The 18,196-nt window shown below is 35.5% G+C and overlaps 1 protein-coding gene across 2 annotated transcripts in view; it reads left to right on the forward strand.

Annotated features, from left to right (window-relative positions):
* The window catches only part of CCDC171 (coiled-coil domain containing 171), a 496,942-nt gene that overhangs the window by 44,582 nt on the left and 434,164 nt on the right, over nucleotides 1-18,196 (forward strand). For both annotated transcript variants that reach the window (XM_036739306.1, XM_036739307.1), the window contains exons 4-5: nucleotides 7,648-7,822; nucleotides 11,736-11,926. In XM_036739306.1, coding sequence (XP_036595201.1) covers nucleotides 7,648-7,822; nucleotides 11,736-11,926 — 366 coding nt within the window. The remainder of the gene's footprint in view (nucleotides 1-7,647; nucleotides 7,823-11,735; nucleotides 11,927-18,196) is intronic.

The following is an 18,196-nucleotide window of genomic DNA, read 5'->3' on the forward strand; positions in this document are numbered from 1 at the left end:
TTAGAACCCTGGAATTGTGACTCGAGCTCCTTTAAGTGTCAATGTTCTTTTTACCTTTAACCTTTGACTGGGGCCCCTGTTGCTCTGTGAGCAACCAGAAGCACTCTTTCCCACCCTGGAACTGTGACTAGGGTTCCCAGGCTCTTGCAGTATCAAGCTCTAGTGTGTTAGTGCTCCTCCTCACCCTGGGACTGTGACCCAGAATTGCCTATGGGTAGTGCAACAGAGTCCTGTCTTCAGTGACAGCAATGGGTCTCCTGTAATCTCCTTCTGACTATTTGTCTGACTCTTTTAATATCTGTGGGCTTAGACTTCTCGAAGCCACCACCAATACAATTACCATGAAGGCTTGTTGCTAGCTTTCCAGGGCACACAGCCTGTGCTACACTGCACTCCAGGTTTAACTACCACCCTAGTGAGACAAACCTTTCCTGTCAACATCCCAAGTCTTCTTGGGTTAGAAGATTATTCCATCCCGAATGTTTGTTGTTTCTGTTGCTCTACAATTAGATTTGAGATGTTATTTTAAAGTTGCTTGGAGAGAAATTGGGGAAAGCCATTTTGGGTCACCCTCTGTCTTTTCTTTATAAAAGAGATGATTCACTCCATTCCATTTCTGAATAAAATCTTTAAATTCACCACAGAGATTATAAATTTCCACTCTGATTCCAAACAAATCTAGTTTATTAGGCCACAGAACTTTTAAACTGAATTTAACTATATTGAACTGGAATTTGTGATTGAATTTTCTTAAATCTAATCACACGTTGTTACATATAGCAAGATATAATTTATTTTAAATTAATCTTTAAAAAGTTGCCCCAGTTATCATAAAGGTAACATTTCTGAGCTTTTAAAAAAAATTCCATATTGTACTCAAATGGGTCTGAGGTCTCACTGATTCAGGAACTCTGACCAGTGACGTAGATCTTATTTCATTCATGCCCATCTGATGTGATATGTGCCTATGTCTTCCTCAAAATTTGCCACAGGGTGTCCACCCAATATGTTAGAATCTTTCCTTTATTTATGCTGACATTGTAAGGGTACTAGTAGATGAAGAGACTCTGAGAAGATGACAGAATAAGGCAGGAAATTACCAGGTTCTCCCAAATTCTCCCATAAATAATTCAAAACAATACCTCCAAGGGAACTTTAGAGTTATAGAAATAATTAAAAGTCAAAGTAAAGGTAAGACAGCTTGGGAGGATGTTAGGAAAGACTTGACCTCTTGGAGTGGTGGTCCAGCGTGATTGAAGTGCAGATACCACTTGGTGGATCCTATAGAATCAACAAACAGGAAGTCCTGGGGGTAGCTGTGTCACAGCAGCCTCAGCTTCAGGCATTTTCACCCAAAGGACAGTATGAAGATTGGATGGCTGATCGGGGAAGATTGCAGGGCCCTCTACAGGCTGGCATTGGAAGCAGAGCCCAGGCATGCTGACCAGAGTAGGTTTTAGGCTGTGGCTGTGGGGGAGGAGGAGCAAGTATATGCTGTTGAGTGCAGTGTTAAAGGGGCAGGAGCTGTGCTGGCTATGGTCATTCACAGAAGAGTGGAGTCACTGGTTTCTGTTCCAGGGTAGAGGGGTGATCCGAAGCTTGCAGCCTTGGAGGGACTGTATGGAGTAAGAATGTTTGCAGTGACAATACTGCTAGCAGCCCTTGGTCGTGGTTCAGAGGTGGAGAGGAATACCTGACTTCAGGTCCCCAGATAGAGCTTAGAAAGCAGCAGCTCAAAAAACCTGAAGCCTCAGACATTATCCTCCACACCTCAGGACCAGAGGATGACTCTAACATAAAGTTAATGGTCAAGAAATGTCACTAAAAATAATGAGTAAGCAAAAGAGAAAGAACCTAACCATACATAGCTACTACAGTGACAGAGAAAATCAAAGGTTCAAACTCAGAAGACAGTGAAGTCAAAACAGCTACTTACGAAGCTTCTGGGAAAAAATGTAAAATGGTCACAAGCCCACAAGTCACAAGAGTTCTTTTTTAAAAATTCATTTATTTATTTTTAGTTTTCATCACTCACTTTTATAAGATTTTGAGTTCTAAATTTTTCCCCTCCCCCCTCACCAAGATGGCATGCAATCTGATATAGGCTATTCATGTATGATCATATTTAAACATATTTCCACATTAGTCATGTTATGAAAGAAGAATCAGAACAAAAGGGAAAAACTATGAGAAAGAAAAAATAAAAGACAACAAAAGAAAGAGAAAATAGTATGCTTTGATCTGCATCCGGACTTGATAGTTCTTTCTCTGGATATAGATAGCATTTTCCATCATGAATCTTTTGGAATTATCTTGGATCATTGCATTGCTCAGAAAAGCTAAGTCTAACAAAGTTGGTCATTGCACAATGCTGTGTTACTGTGTACATTGTTCTGGTTCTGCTCACTTCACTCAGCATCAGTTCATGTAAGTCTTCCCAGGTTTTTCTGAAGTCTGCCTGCCCATTATTTCTTATGGCACAATACTATTCATATTCTTGTTCAGCCATTCTCCAATTGATGGGCATCCCCTCAGTTCCCAATTCTTTGCCACCACACAAACAGCTGTCATACATATTTTTGTATATGTGGGTTCTTTTCCCTTTTTGATGATCTCTTTGGGGAACAGACCTAGGAGTGGTATTGTAATGTCAAAGGGTATACACAGTTTTTAGCCCTTTGGGCATAGTTCCAACTTGTTCTCCAGAATGGTTGGATCAGTTCACAATTTTACCAACAATGCATTAGTATTTCAATTTTCCCATCTTCTCTAACATTTATCATTTTCCTGTTTTGTCATGTTAGGCAATCTGATAGGTGTGATGTGGAACCTCAGAATTGTTTTGATTTGCATTTTTCTAATCAATAATGATTGAGGGCATTTTTTCATATGACTTTAGATAGCTTTAATTTCTTTCTCTGAAAACTTCCTGTTCATATCCTTTGACCATTTATCAGTTGGGGAATGACTTGTATTCTTATAGATTTGACTCAGTTCTCTATATATTTTAGAAATGTAGAGGCCTTTATCAGAGTCACTGGTTGTAAAAGTTGTTTCCCAGCTTTCTGCTTCCCTCTAATCTTGGTTGCATTGGCTTTGTTTCTATAAAACCTTTTTAATTTAATGTAATTAAAATGATCTGTTTTGCATTTCATAATGTTCTCTATCTCTTGTTTGGTCATAAATTCTTTTCTTCTTTATAGATCTGACAGCTAAACTATTCCTTGTTCTCCTAGTTTACTTATGGTTTCACCCTTTATGTCTAAATTGTGTACCCATTTTGACCTTATCTTGGTATACATCCAAAAAAAGTTCTTGGAAGAGCTTAAAAAGGACCTTAAAAACCAAATAAGAGAAGGTGAGGAAAAATTAGGGGAAAAATGAGAGTAATGGAAGAAAATAAAGAAAATTATAAAAAGATAGTCAACCAGTTGGAAAAAGAGATCCAAAAACTTAGAGAAGAAAATAATTCCTTAAGAATTAGAATTGGGCAAGGGGTAGCTAATGGCTTCATAGGACATGAAGAAATAAAAAAAAATCTAAAGAATGAAAAAATTAAAGAGAATGTGAAATATCTCATTACAGAAAGAACTGACTGGGAAAACAGATCAAAGAGAGACAATACAAGACTTATTGAATTACCTGAAAGTAATGATCAATAAAATAGTCTATATAGTATACTTCAAGAAATTATTAAGTTAAACTGCCCTAAAGTTTTAGAACGAAAAGGAAAGATAGAAATGTGAAAATTGAAAAAAATCAACCAGTCATCACCCAAAAGAGATCTCAAGGTGAAAACTCACAGGAACCTTATAGCTAAGTTTCTAAGCTCCCAGGTCAAGGAGAAGATAAAACAAGCAACTAGAAAAAAACCAATTAAAATAGTGTGAAGCTACAGTCAGGATAACATAAGAATTAGTAGCTTCCATATTAAAAGATTGAAGAGCATAGAACATGACATACCAAAGAGCAAAAGAGCTAGGTTTGCACTCAAGAATAACTTACCAGCAAAGTTGAGTGTAATCCTGCAAGGAAAAAAAAATAATGAATTAGAGAACTTTGAGGTATTCATGAGAAGACCAGAACTGAACAGAAAATTTGACAAAAAGGAATCAGGAGAAACATAAGAAGGTATGAAAGACCAATTATAAAGGACTTAATAAGGTCAAATTGTTTACCTCAAATATGGAAAAACATTATCTGTAATTCTTAAAAATGCTATTATTACTAGGGTAGTTTGAAAGAGTATACATATTTAGAAGGCTTAAGGTTGAGTTGAGTATGATGGTATGATCCTGAAAAATAAAATTGGTAGAGAAAGGTGAAATGGAGCAAGTATCTCATACAAATGAGGTGTGAATGGTGGAGCTATTACAGTAGAAGGCAGAAGAGGGTGGGGGTCTAGCAGTGCTAGAACCCTATTCTCATCAGAACTGGGTTAAAGAGGCAATAACATACATCTCAAAAGGTATAAGAGCCTTCTTCACTTACAGAGAAATAGGTGGTAAATGTGATAGGGTAAGGGAGGGATTCTCAGGAGGATGTGCGCATTAAGAAATAAGAAGGCAAGGGGATATGATAAGGAATGGATTCTCAGAGGGAGTGCAGATTAGGGAGGTAGTGGTCAAATAAACTAGACATCTGAGGAGGGATAGGGTAAAAACAGAGGGAGAGAAGGATAAATAGTAAGGAAAAACAGGGTAGATGGAAATACATAATTAGCAATTACACCTTTGAATATGAATGGTATGAACTTGCCCATAAAATGGAAATGGATAGAAGAATGGATTAAAAACCAGATCTGACAATATGTTGTTTACAAGGAACACCTTTAAAAATGAGAGAGTAAAAAGAAAGGGCTGGAGTAGAACTTATTATATTTCAGCTGATGCAAAAAAAAAGGGGAGGTAATAATCATGATCTCAGACAAAGAAAATTAAAGCTGAAATAGATTTAATTAAAAGAGATAAAAAGTAAAACTACATTATGATAAAAGGTACCATAGATAATGAAGTAATATCAATATTAAGTTTTTATGTACCAAATGCTATAACATCCAGATTTTTAAAGGAAAAGTTAAATGAATTACAGGTTGAAATAGATATTAAAACTGTAATAGTGGAGGACTTTAGCCTTCCTATTTTGGAACTAGGTAAATTTAACCAAAAAATATATGAGAAAGAAGTGAAGGAGATGAATAGAATATTAGATAAGTTAGATGTGGTAGATCTGGAGAGAATTGATTGGGAATAAAAAGAAATATACCTTTTTCTCACTGGTACATGGTAGCTTTACGAAAACTGACCATATATTAGGGCATAAAACTTTATAGTGAAATACATAAAAGCAGAAATATTAAATGCATCTTTTTCAGATCGTAATGCAATAAAAATTATATTTAATAAGGGACTATGGAAACAGACTAAAAGTTAATTGGAGCCTAAATAACCTAATCTTAAAAAATGAATGGGTTAAAGAATAAATCAAAGCAACAATAAATAATTTTATTAAAGGGAATGATGATAATGAGACAACATACTAAAACCTGTGGGATTCAGCAAAAGTAGTAATCAGAGGAAAATTTATATCTCTAAATTCTCACATCAATAAAATAGAGAAGTGCAAATCAGCAAATTTGGCATACAATTAAAAAAACTAGAAAAAGAACAAATTAAAAATCCCCAATTAAACACCAAATTGGAAGTCTTAAAAATTAAAGGTGAGATGAATAAAATTGAATGTAAAAAAACCATTAAATTAATAAATAAAACTAATAGTTGGTTTTATGAAAAAAAATAATATAGATAAACCATTGGTTATTGTGATTTAAAAAAAGGGCATAGAAAACCAAATCACTAGTGTCAAAAATGAAAAGGGCGAATTTACCATTAAGGATGATGAAATTAAAGCAATTATTGAGAATTATTTTGCCTAATTACATACCAATAAATTTAACAATTTATGTGAAATGGAAGAGTGCTTACAAAAATATAGACTGCCTAAATTAACAGAAGAGGAAATAGAATATCTAAAAAAATCTGTTTTTCAGATTTAGCATTTTTCAAGCTTCATGGGAATATTTCATCACTTACATATCTTGACATGGCTCTTACTCTTATTACAAGTTCAAGTTTATTTTATTTTTTTACCTCCAGAGTTTAATAGTTTGAGGAACTGATTAGCTAAACAGTACTATGTCACAGTCCAGCCCCAGCGTACCATCAGGCTTTGATGACAATTTATAATGGTCTCTTTAATATGACACAGACTATGACATGGTGTTCTTGATAGGTATGGGCTATGTCAGTTTTTTCCAACAGTTTTTGGAAATGAGGAACTCTTTTAATATTAAAAATAATTACATCTCCCTCCACAAAAGTATCTGTTTTGTAAATACCTGTTTAGAAAATAGATGACAAAAGTCAGTATAAATTCAGTAATACTTCTATTTTTTAATAATTACCATTATCATCATAATGATGCTGATATGATCTCCTTTACCTCTGAACTTTGAAATTTGTTGTACCTATTGCATTTTGCTTCCTCTTTGTGTAAATTCATATTTTCTATCAGGTTGTAAGTTCCTTGAGAACAAGAATTATATTTTACCTTTATGTCCCTTAGTGTATCTAGCACAGTGCCTTGTACATGGTAGACACTCAATAATTATTTGTTGAATGAATGAAAGTATAGGTAACAGCATTAGACCTTAAAGAGACTTTTGGGATGATCTAGAGCTCAGAAAACTGACCCAGGAGAGAAGACTTATAGAAGGTCACATATGCAGTCAGTAGAAATCTCATTCCTCCAAGATGTTCATTCTTTTATGTTTTTTTAGTCTCAGTTTCTTAGAGAAGTTTAAAATGGAAAACAATTGGCACATAAAAAGGCCAATAGAATCAAGAAACTACTTAAACCTAGGAAGAGCATCGTCTATTTTCGAAGTTCATTGGTAGCATAGGTTTAGAGTGCAAGTCCTTTTGCAAAACATTTCCAAGGAAGAATTATAGAAAAGTGTGAATAGTATTTTCTGCATGAAGGAGTAAAAATAAATTGACTAGAAAATGATATTGAAAACCTTTCAGATCTTGCCATATAAAAACTGGCTGATGGACTCCAGAAAGATTACTTTTATTTTTATTATATCATGCTTTCTCACGAAAGTTCAAAAAGTAGGAGTTTATCAAAATTTTGCAAAAATGACTTAATGGAATTTCTGCTGTTTTTATCAAGCAATGCCATTAATGAAATAAATAATATAGAAGACAATTATACTGTAAGTGGAAACCATTAAAAACTACGTGGTTGTTGAATTTGCCCTTTAATTTCATTTACATATAGCTAAAGCATGAATAAAGTTTGGTTTTTCTCCAATTTTCAAGAACTTTTCGGAAACTTTAAAAATATCTTTTTTTCCAGCATAGTTTAAAATAAGAAAATCAAATGTCACCAGTTAATTGCTATGAGGGTCCTATTTTTAGTCCTTCAAAAAGATGAAGCAATTATGGGACTATGTTGTATATATAATTAAAGTAAGCAGTATCTCCCTTGTTACATTTAACAGGATTTCAAATGATAATTTTCAAACTTAGCAATATTTAAAACATATTTTAGTGTTAGTTGGTGATTTTAGAAATCTATTTTCAGCTGTTAACCTACGAGAGCCAACTTACCAAGCTTCGATCTGAAGTTGAGAAAGGAGAGGCACTTCGACAGAGTCTTGAATATGAACTTGCCCTTGCTAGAAAGGAACTTGGCCTTGGGAGATTTGCTATTGAAGAAAAATTAGTTGAGGCACGTAAGAAGAATGAACAACTACGAGGTACATATATTTTTTTCTTGTTTAATCTTTATAATTTTGTACTTTGGTTCTGTGTATATTCCTTGCATGTCTCCAAAGTAAGACCCAAGATAAAGTTATGTTACCACCTTTTCTGATAATTATGTAAACACTTAACTGCTTTAGGGAATTTCCTTTGTGGACTCAGGTATAAATAGAACAATATTCAATTAGTTGATTTGCTTAGAACCTGCTGCTTATAGAAGGACAGAATAATGATCTCTAATTAGTACAGCTAACTTTAATCTGCTTCACAGGAATAAATTTCATCTCTAATCTTGACCCACTGTTTTGGAGGTACTTGAAATTAGTTGCAAGTGCTTTTATATGTTTGGTCTGATTTTCATGTGAAAGGCGAGGTAAATGTTTACTATTGCTACCTTTTTAAAAAATTTCTCTCCTCACATTAGTCAGTCAAAAACAATTTATTAAATGCCTGTTATGTGCCAGGTATTTTGCTAGGTGTTTGGAATACAATGATTAAAAACCAAATAAAGCCGAAACAGTCATTGCCCACAGGGAAGGAGAGACAATATCTATCTGTATGAGAATATGGAAGATAGATATAAAGGAAATAAATTAATTTTGGTTGGGAAGGCACTAGCAGGTTGGGGATTAGGAAGGGGTTTGTATAAAAGATGGTACCTGAACTCACCTTGAATGATAGTTCTTTTCTCTATCACGTAGTAGGCACTTAAAGATGCACATAGTAGGCACTTAATCAATGCTTGTTTATAGACTGACTGACTGTCCCATTCCCTACAAAGGTTGTTACAAACCTTCTCTCCCCCTCCTTAAACTTCCCATTCTGTTTCCTCCCACTTCACTTTCAGTCTCTGAGAAAGAGCTCAAGCCCTTTCTGTGTATCCTTGATAAACCATTCTCTCTTGTTTTCTCCAGAAGATTCCACCACATTCATCCCCCAAGCTCTAACTTTTGTTCTGTCCCCTGTTTACTGGCTATTTCTCTGCTGCTGATAAACATACCCAAACATTTCCCATTCTGGAAAACCAAAACCAAAACCAAGGCTGCACTTAACCAGACTCTCCCCACTAGCTTTCTTCCTGGCTCTCTTACCTTTCATAATAACCATACTCTTAGAAAAAAGCTGCCTTGGCCATTTGCTTATACTTCCTCTCTCCTCAATCCTTTGCCCTCTGGCTTCTGACCTCAATTGAAAACGATCTCCCCCAAATTACCAGTCATCTTTTGATCACCATAGCCAGTGGCCTCTTCCACAACTTTATCTTCCTTGATCTCTTTTTCAGCACTTGATGCTGTCACTATTGTTTTCTCTCGGACATGCTCTCCTCTCTGAGTTTTTGTGACATTGCTCACTGTTGGTTTCCCCCACCTGTCTGATTGCTCCTTTCCAGTTTCCTTTGCTGGCTCACTGTCACACCCCATGGGATGTATGAGGTATTCCGGGAGCACTAACACTTCTGGTATGAGGGCTACTGAGCCCTTTCCAGGGCTGCTCATCCACTTGTGGTGCCTGTCTGCCATCCAACTCTCACCTGTGGCTCCAAGAAGCGGTAGCATGTATAGCGGCCACACCCTGGTAGACTGTCTTGGCAGAGGCACTAAACCAGGTTGAGGCTAACTGATGGACCTCAGACGTGTTGGTAAGTTAGTGTAGCATCTACCCCAAGCATGTGAAGACTTCCTCTAGTAGAATAGGCAGATGTAAACGGTTTGTTCCAATAGTCCACGAAGGTGGCAGAAGTAGTTGCTGTGGAGCTCTCAGAGTTTTGTCAGACATCTAAGACACCAAGGTTAGACCGTTGTCAGTTGCCCTGACTTTTGTCTTGCCACTAGACTTCACCTGGAAGAGAGAGTAAGGCTGATGACTTCCCATAACTCTTCCTTACTTAAATCTAACTTATGTATGAGTCAAAACACATTACTCATACCATCTTATATTTTACTATTTCATCATTTTATTTTTTAACTCTTCAACTATTTTACACTTTTATTATTTTTGTTGTTGTTCAGTGGCGGCTGATTCTATGTGACCCCATTTTGAGGTTTTCTTGGCAAAGGTAGTAGACTGGTTTGCTCTTTCCTTCTCCAGCTAATTTTGCAGATGAGGAAACTGAGGCAAACAGTTTTAAGTGACTTGCTTAGGGTCATATAGGTAGTAAACGTCAGAGGCTGGGTTTGAATTCATGAAGATGAATCATTCTGATTACAAGCTCAATGCTCTATCTACTGGATCACCTAACTACCTGTATTTTATTGTTATTATATTTTACCTACCTTGAAGTCTTGTGGTGATAGGCTAATGACAAAACAGCAGGTATGGATACACTGGGAATAGTAGTCACCACCCTACACATAGGTGGCCCAGGATATCGGGTTGTTTTCTCACTGGATTGAAGCAGCAATTGGATTTAGCAGCACCCTGGATGTTTTAGCAGCCTCTTTAAAAATCACACTGCTCACCTCCTGGCACGATGAAGGGGCTAGAAAAGGTGCCCTAAAAATAGTCTACTTCACCGAGTCAGCATTTGGGAAACTCTGAAAGAATGTATGGGAGAGAAGAGATATTAGGCTGGCTACCAAATTGAAGGTCTATAGAGCAATTGTGCTGACCTCCTTGTTGTATGCCTGTGAAACCTGGACAGTCTACCAGCGCCATGCCAGGAAACTGAATCTCTTCCATTGGAATTGTCTTAGGAAGGTTCTGGCGATCACCCAGCAAGATAAGGTACTGGACACTGAGGTTCTTTCTCAAACTGAACTCAGTCTACTGCAAAGAGCACAACTCTGATGGGCTAGCCATGTTGTTCAAATGCCAGACATACGTTTTCCTAAAAGACTATTTTATAGGAAAGTCACACGAGGCAGATGCTCACACAGAGATCAGAAGCAGCAATACAAGGACATTCTCGAGGTCTCTCTGAAGAACTTTGGTATCAGTTGTGAGACATGGGAGGCATTAGCGCGGGACCACCTGGCATGATATGCTGTCATCAAAGAAGGTTCTGTACTCTAGGAGTAAAGCAGAATTATGGTAGCTCAAAAGAAACATGAGGCACACAAAGATGTGAGACTCATCCTCTTCCCAAATGTTCATACTGATTATTTATGCCCGACCTGTGTTAGAGTCTTCCAAGTTCATGTTGGTCTGATCAGCCAGTCAGATACATTGTACACTTATGTTATTTTGGTTCTCTTCAATTATGAAGGACAACAATGAAGTCATAGCCCTAATTATGAATATTCACCAAGATCGACTTGGGCCCTTTTCTTTTCCCTCACTTAGTGACCTCATCACCTGCCATGTATCTGATTGTTGTATCTGTGCAGATGAATTCCAGATCTGTATATTCAACCCCAGTTTCTCTCCTGAGCTCTAGTTGCGTGTCTCTAACTGCCTATTGAATATTTCAAACTGATTAATTGAGTTGGTTAGACAATGTTGCTAACATGAGTGATAGCAATCAATATAGATACTGTTTCTTACAATAATAGTTTAATCTGTTTAAATTTTAATAGGATGAACATTTTTAACTTTACTAAGTTACCGTATTGTTAATATATTCCCATATGTGTTTATTGTCTTTATTTTGTATAGAAATTAAGATATATTTTATTGACTATAATTTAACAGTAATATTTTGCACTTCTGAAAGTACCGTTGACTGCATTTATAATTTTTTAGCTCTTTGGCATAGAAAACCTGCAAATGTGAATTTGTCTGGTATTGTTATTCACATTTTATTGATGTGGAAACTAGCTTTGGGAGGATCAGTGCCCCCCGACTAGCAGGGAAGTAAGGACTAAAGCTACGCTCCAGACACCTCTGAGATTTACATTTATTTCTAAATATATTCAGAAGACATATACATATACACATATATGTATATAAACATGCATTTTACCTTTATAGTACAGAATTCAGAACTTCACGGGAAGATAAATGAGATCGACAAGGCATTTCAGACTTCTCAGTACAACTGGAAAGAAGAATGCAGAAGATTTGAATTGGATTTGGAGGAGAGAGACAACATAATTCAAAACTGTAATCAAGAATATGATGTTCTTTTGAAAGAAAAAAATAGACTAGAGACTGTTCTAAAGGTACAGTGTTCTCATTATGAATTTTTGGTTTCTTTACTTTTGGCTTGAAGGTCCACTTTCAATGTATTTTTTTGTAAACCAAGAAAATCTAACTTAGAAGAGGTAAACAGCAAGTAGGGGTACACTAAGGCTTCTTATCACTTGTGCTTGTTCTGTGTGTGCTTGTGTATGTGTGAATATATTTATTTTCTCTCCTTTATTTTTATTTTATTTTTTGCATTTTTCTCAGTCTCCTTCATCACATTAGAACTTTTGCTGTGAAAATATTTTTAGATGTTTCTAGACCAAATGACAGGATAATTTGTCTGCATGAAATGCAAGAGATGACAGAAATATAGCAATTTGCCACTCAAGCAGTGACATATTTTGAGATTATATATGACTGGAATATGTATTTTTGTTTGAACATACCACACTGGCAGTAGAATATTTTATATATCTAGTTCAGATTCTAAATGTCATCCATGAAACATGTTATATAAACATTTAATGAATATTTAGTATAATTATTTTATGGTATATTTCTTCATTTGCATCCCTTAAAAGGATTGTGTAGAGGGCATCATGTAGAAGTTGAAGGGTGATTTTGAGGTGTTTATTATTTTTAAAAAGTGTGCAGTACAATTGGATTCAACCTTTGAGTGCCTTCAGTTTCTCAAACCAGTGCCCTTTTTACGTAGAATTACCTTTAATGCTTAGAATATTCAACAATTCTCACAAGCCCAGGTCAGGGCAGCCCCTGTCCAAATACACTACATCCTTTGACTTCCCACTAATCAGACCACATCATGCATAGCATGCTAAGGTCAGACATTGCCTCAGCTCTACCTATTCCACTTTCAAATCTTTAAGTTTTTAGGTTTTGGTAGATGCTTCTTTTGTGAGGTGTGCTGTTGTAGCACTTTCTCTATTTGCATGTATCTTTTTTAAAAGTGATAGTGATAAATCAAGTAGCAGCATCAAATTTCATGGCAGCTTTAATAAGCCTGTGAAATGTCAGAATTTAGGGTGCTAGCCAGTCATGCATTTGGGTTCACTTTGGGAGAATGAAATAAGAAACATATTAATTGACTAAGTAGGTTGGGTCTGGGAGCAGGGTACATGGCAGAAATAATACTTGTCATAATACCTGCTTAGTTTTGTTTTATCTGGGACTCAAACTCAAGGATCTTTAAGGGATGCCTGCCATACTCAAAGAAGAGAAATAATAAAATACATTTGGGAGATAAAAATTGAGGTAGAGAGATGCAAAAGTTAGTTTATATGTGCTAGTATATTCTATTTTGATTATTACTTTCTCTCCATTAATGATCACTAGTGTGATGAGGCTATAGATCAAGGCTAGAGAGGCTTTTATCAGAAGGAATATATTAGAGTCAAAGCATATTAGTTACAAGATACATATTAAAAATGCTTAATATTTAGCCAACATGCTTCCTACTTTCTTTTGCTTTCAAAAAAGTCCAAAACGATTCTGGGGAGTGAATTTAATTTTTAGTTTCCCCATTCTTGTTTGACCTTAAAATTCTCATTTAGTCTTCATTACCCTGAATCATAGTTTGTTTTTCTTAACCACCAAGGTGTTTTTTGGCCACATATGATGCTGTACACACGTAGCAGGCTGCATACTAGGATGCTAATATATGTTCTTTGGAGTCTGCTTCTTTTTTCTGTTGATGTATGTGAAACTACATAGCTTCCTATTCAAGTATACAGGGCTTTGATGTAACATAAGTGTGATATTTTTTGTTAATGAATTTCAGTAAATTGAGAAGTTGTAGTTTATTGTTAATTGAAGCATGCATATGTTTATTTAAACTGAGGGTGGGGAGAGAGAATATTTATTGAATAGATGAATAAAAGCAAAATTTTATTCATATGAAGGAGACATTGGATCAGCATCAGGAGCAGAAGAATGAGCTGGAATCTCATATCAGGGAGACAGCACTTGAGGAATTTAGATTACAAGCTGAACAATGGGAAGCAGAGAGAAGAGAGTTACAATTTTTAGTACAGGTATTTAAAAATAGAAGTATATAGTTAGTACGTTAAATGTATCCTTTCAGTGCCTGTGCTGGTAAAATGACATTGATGGTAATAGTGATTAGTTCTGCCAACTTATTTCAGGCATTCATTTCTTTATTTTGTATCTTCCACTGATGGAGATTTTGACTACTTCATGCCTTAGCAGACAGTCTTTATGAGTTGTAGCACCTGGTAGCTAGCCTTGAGAAGAATCTCCCAGAACTTCTCCGTGCTGCTCCTCAAATGGTAGATCTGTTGCTGGGTCCATACCAGAAGCCTTTCCAGTTTGGTCCAATTTGCAGAGCTTGCTTGCTCTAGGTTAACATAGCATTTGAATTTTTTTTTTTTGGTAAACAGTATTTGTTTTTCCAACTACATGAAAGATAGTTTCCCGCATTCACTTTTTATAACATTTTGAGTTCCAAATTTTTCTCCCTCCTTCTATCCTTCATCCTCTCTCTCCAAGACAGTAAGCAACCTGATATAGATTATATATGTGCAGTCATGTTAAATATATTTCCACATTAGTCATGTTGTGAAAAAAAAAGAACAAAAGGGAAAAACCACATCAAAAAAAGCAAACAAAAAATGAAAATAGTATGCATCGATCTGCTTTTGGACTCCATTGTTCTTTTTCTGAAATTGAAAAGCATTTTCCATCATGAGTCTTTTGGAATTGTCTTGGATTATCATATATCTGAGAAGAGGTAAGTATCATAGTTGATCACTGCACAATGTTGCTGTTACTGTGTCAACTTTTCTCCTGGTTCTGGTTACTTCACTCAGCATCAGTTCATGTGAAGTCTTTCCAGGATAGTGTTTGAAAGTTGATTGCTACTACCATCCTATGATGAGGCATTCTAGTTATTGAGCTTGAAAAATGTATTTCATTTGGAATTATATTCACAAAGTAGTAACTATTGTATAGAATTTTAGAACTGGAAGGAATTGCAGAGATCTTCTAAGTCCAACCTCTCATTTTACAGATGAGAAAACTGACAATATCAAATTACTTTTGAGTGATAGAGCCAGGACCAAGACTGAGGTTTCTTGCTTTCTGGTTTCTTGTTCTTTTTGTTATACCAAACTGCATCTAAAATATTATATAACTTGGAAGAAATATAATATCAGAATTCAAAGTGCCATGATTGTTCCCATAGAACAAACTTAAAAGAAAAATTCTACCATTCTACTAACATTTTTTGCTAGACTTCCTGAAGATGATCTTGTGTCAGAGCAGACAATAGACTAGACTACAATTTTCCCACTCTAGACTACTCAGTAAAAAATAGACCAAATGATGAATTATGAATTATAATTCTTTTAGTACACCTTTTGAACACAGAACAATATGCATGCATTGTCAAAAATTAATGTAGCCTTATGTTAGAAAATATTTCATAAGATTAATTCTTTAAAAAGTGTTGAAGGACAATAGTGTTATATATTTTCTGGAAGTGAAAATCCTTAATATATTCTGTATTTAAACATTCAGAGTTCCAAAGGAAAATGTTATCTGTTCTTTAGACCGTCTTTGTCTTTAGACAATCCTTGGACTCTGGTGCTGTTCTTTCCAGGTGTATCTTCCTTCATTTTTTGTCCGAATGTTAAAAAGTCTGTCTTCTCCACCATACAAAATAAACCTGAACACTCAGAAATCTTCTACGTGCCTTGCCAAAGACATTGTCCAGAAATCAACCTTAAATATATTGATGACAAATATTTTTTATGAACAATCTTCCAGCCAATTCTTGTTAAGCCAAAATGGACAAATTTGAGGTTATATCAAGTTATTGGTACATTTGATAGGTGCCTTATGACACATTTAAAAAAAAGTCTTTTATTAATTTTAAGTTATATTAACCTTTAGAACTTGGAGACAAAGGACTATAGTTTCCAGTCACCTAGCAATTAGAATGCATTTTGATGTGCCTTTATAGTAAAATTTTTTCCTATTTTATAATCAGAATATTTTGATCATCTTTTTGGCATTTAAAAAATGTATAAATTTGGAAAAGAAAATTTATTCCTGTGATGCAAGAACAGAGAACCCTTTTTTTAATCCCTTCTAGAAGAAATTTTTCCTTAAGCAACCCAGTGGGTTGATATAGTCATATTCTCTTTTGTACCCATCAGAAGTTGGTAGGGTTTGTTTCCTGCCTGTGGTATGTGTTGACATAGTATAGTTTTTCCCATTGTGTAGGTTTTCTAGGACATTATTTACATGTCTTCAATGAACTGTTAATTGAGACCTTACTTTAAGTAATGAAGCCAATCTCCATTTAATGTATTATTAATAAAAATGTGCAGGTTTCACAGAACTTTGAGCTGTCAGCTTCCCAATACTTTTTCCATTATCTGAAAAGGTAACTTTCTCCCTCTGTAGGAGTATTGATGGAAATTCTTAATGATTAAAAACAATTTCTTATGCATTTATTTAGAATTTGTTGTGATTTTCAAAAATTTCAGAAAAGTTTTGTTCCATGGTTAATCTTTTATTTCTTTTTAGATATATTTGAAATTAACATTATTCACTTCAATTCTGCTTTTTAAAAAAATTTCATTGTTTTTAATGTAACTAGCAACATAATTTTAATGTATTTTTTGAAGAGGATTTATGCACAATAATACAGAATTTTTAACAGATATATCTGAGTCAGAAGTTGGAAATGTATCTGTGCAATTGCTGGGGAGAATTGGCTTGGATAATACAAAACTGGGCAATCATAAAGTTGTTTCTTTTTGACTTTGGAAAATGTCATGTAATTTTCAATGGCAGGGGCAGTAACTCTACTGTCCATATAATATTTTGCTTCAGTTAATGTAAAAACAAAGTTAATTTTCTGAAAACACATGTTCTATAGATCAAGGAGAGGGAACATAGAATTGTCCTGTGTGGCAATGGAAGTGCACGTTTATTTAATATTTTATAATTTACAGAGTGCTGTCATCACAACAATCCTGCAAGGTAGGTAGTATAAGTTTTATTATGTACACTTATACTGTCCAACTATATGAAACTATTCCTTGATTCAAAAATTCACCTCAAATCAGACACTAATAGTTGACTGAAAAAAAGGATTACTAGTTCATTTAAATATATCGCTGTCATCAATTAACAGAATATATTTCTCTGTGGATGTAGTATTGTGCTGGGTACCATATCATTCTGGTCTTTTCATTCCTCTGAAACTATTCCCTCTAAAATTACTAATTATAATTCAGTGGCCTTTTCTTGATCTTCATTGTCTTTAATCTGCCTCTCTGCAACCTTTGACACTGGTGATCACTTACTTTGTCCTCCTTGATACTCTCCTTCTTTCCAGGTTTTTGGGACACTGCTCTCTCCTGGTTCTTTTCCTTCCTGCCTATCTGATTGCTGCTTCTCTGTCTGTCTTTCTAGACCCCCCTCCAGATAGTCCTCTAACCACAAGTGTCCCTTAGGGATCTGTCCTAGGCCTTTTTCATTTCTCCCTCTATATTACTTCATTTAGTGACCTTATCAGCTCCTATGGATTTAATTATCATCTCTATGCTGATGATTCTCATATCTGCTCATCCTACCCCAAACTCACCATAGACCTCCAAATTCGCATCTCCTGCTGCCTTTCAGACATCTTGAATTGGATGTCCATTAGTCATCTTAAATTCAATATATCCAAAACAGAACTATTATCTTTTCCCCAAACCCTGCTTCCCTTTCTACCTTCTCTATTACTGTTAGAGGGCAACGCCATCCTCCTAGTGCTGTGTAGTTTTGGAACCTAGGAGTCATTCTGTATTGCTCATTATCTCTGAATCTCTCCCCAACTCTCCCACCCCCTGCCAAATTCAATCTCTTGTCAAAGCCAGCCAATTTCACCTTTGCCACATCTCTTGAATATGATCCCTTCTTTCCTCCAACACGTCCAATCATTCTGTTGTAGGCCTTCATCACCTCACTCCTAGACTACTGCAGCAGCCTGATGATGGGTCCATCCTCCATATGGCCAATAAAATGATTTTTCTAAAGCACAGATCTGACTGCATCATCTTTATACTCAATAACCTGTAGTGGCTCCCAAATAGCTCCAGGATCAAATACAAAATGCTCTGTTTGGCATTCAAAGCCCTTCATAATCTAGCCCTCTTTAACCATTCTAGTCTTCTTATACCTTTATCCCCATCTTGTACTCTTCAGTCCAATGATGCTGGCCTGGCTGGTATTCTAAAGGCATTCTTTCTGGCTGTCTGTCCCCCATGCCT

Source organism: Trichosurus vulpecula, chromosome 9 (genome assembly GCF_011100635.1).
Source record: "Trichosurus vulpecula isolate mTriVul1 chromosome 9, mTriVul1.pri, whole genome shotgun sequence".
NCBI classification, from domain to species: domain Eukaryota; kingdom Metazoa; phylum Chordata; class Mammalia; order Diprotodontia; family Phalangeridae; genus Trichosurus; species Trichosurus vulpecula.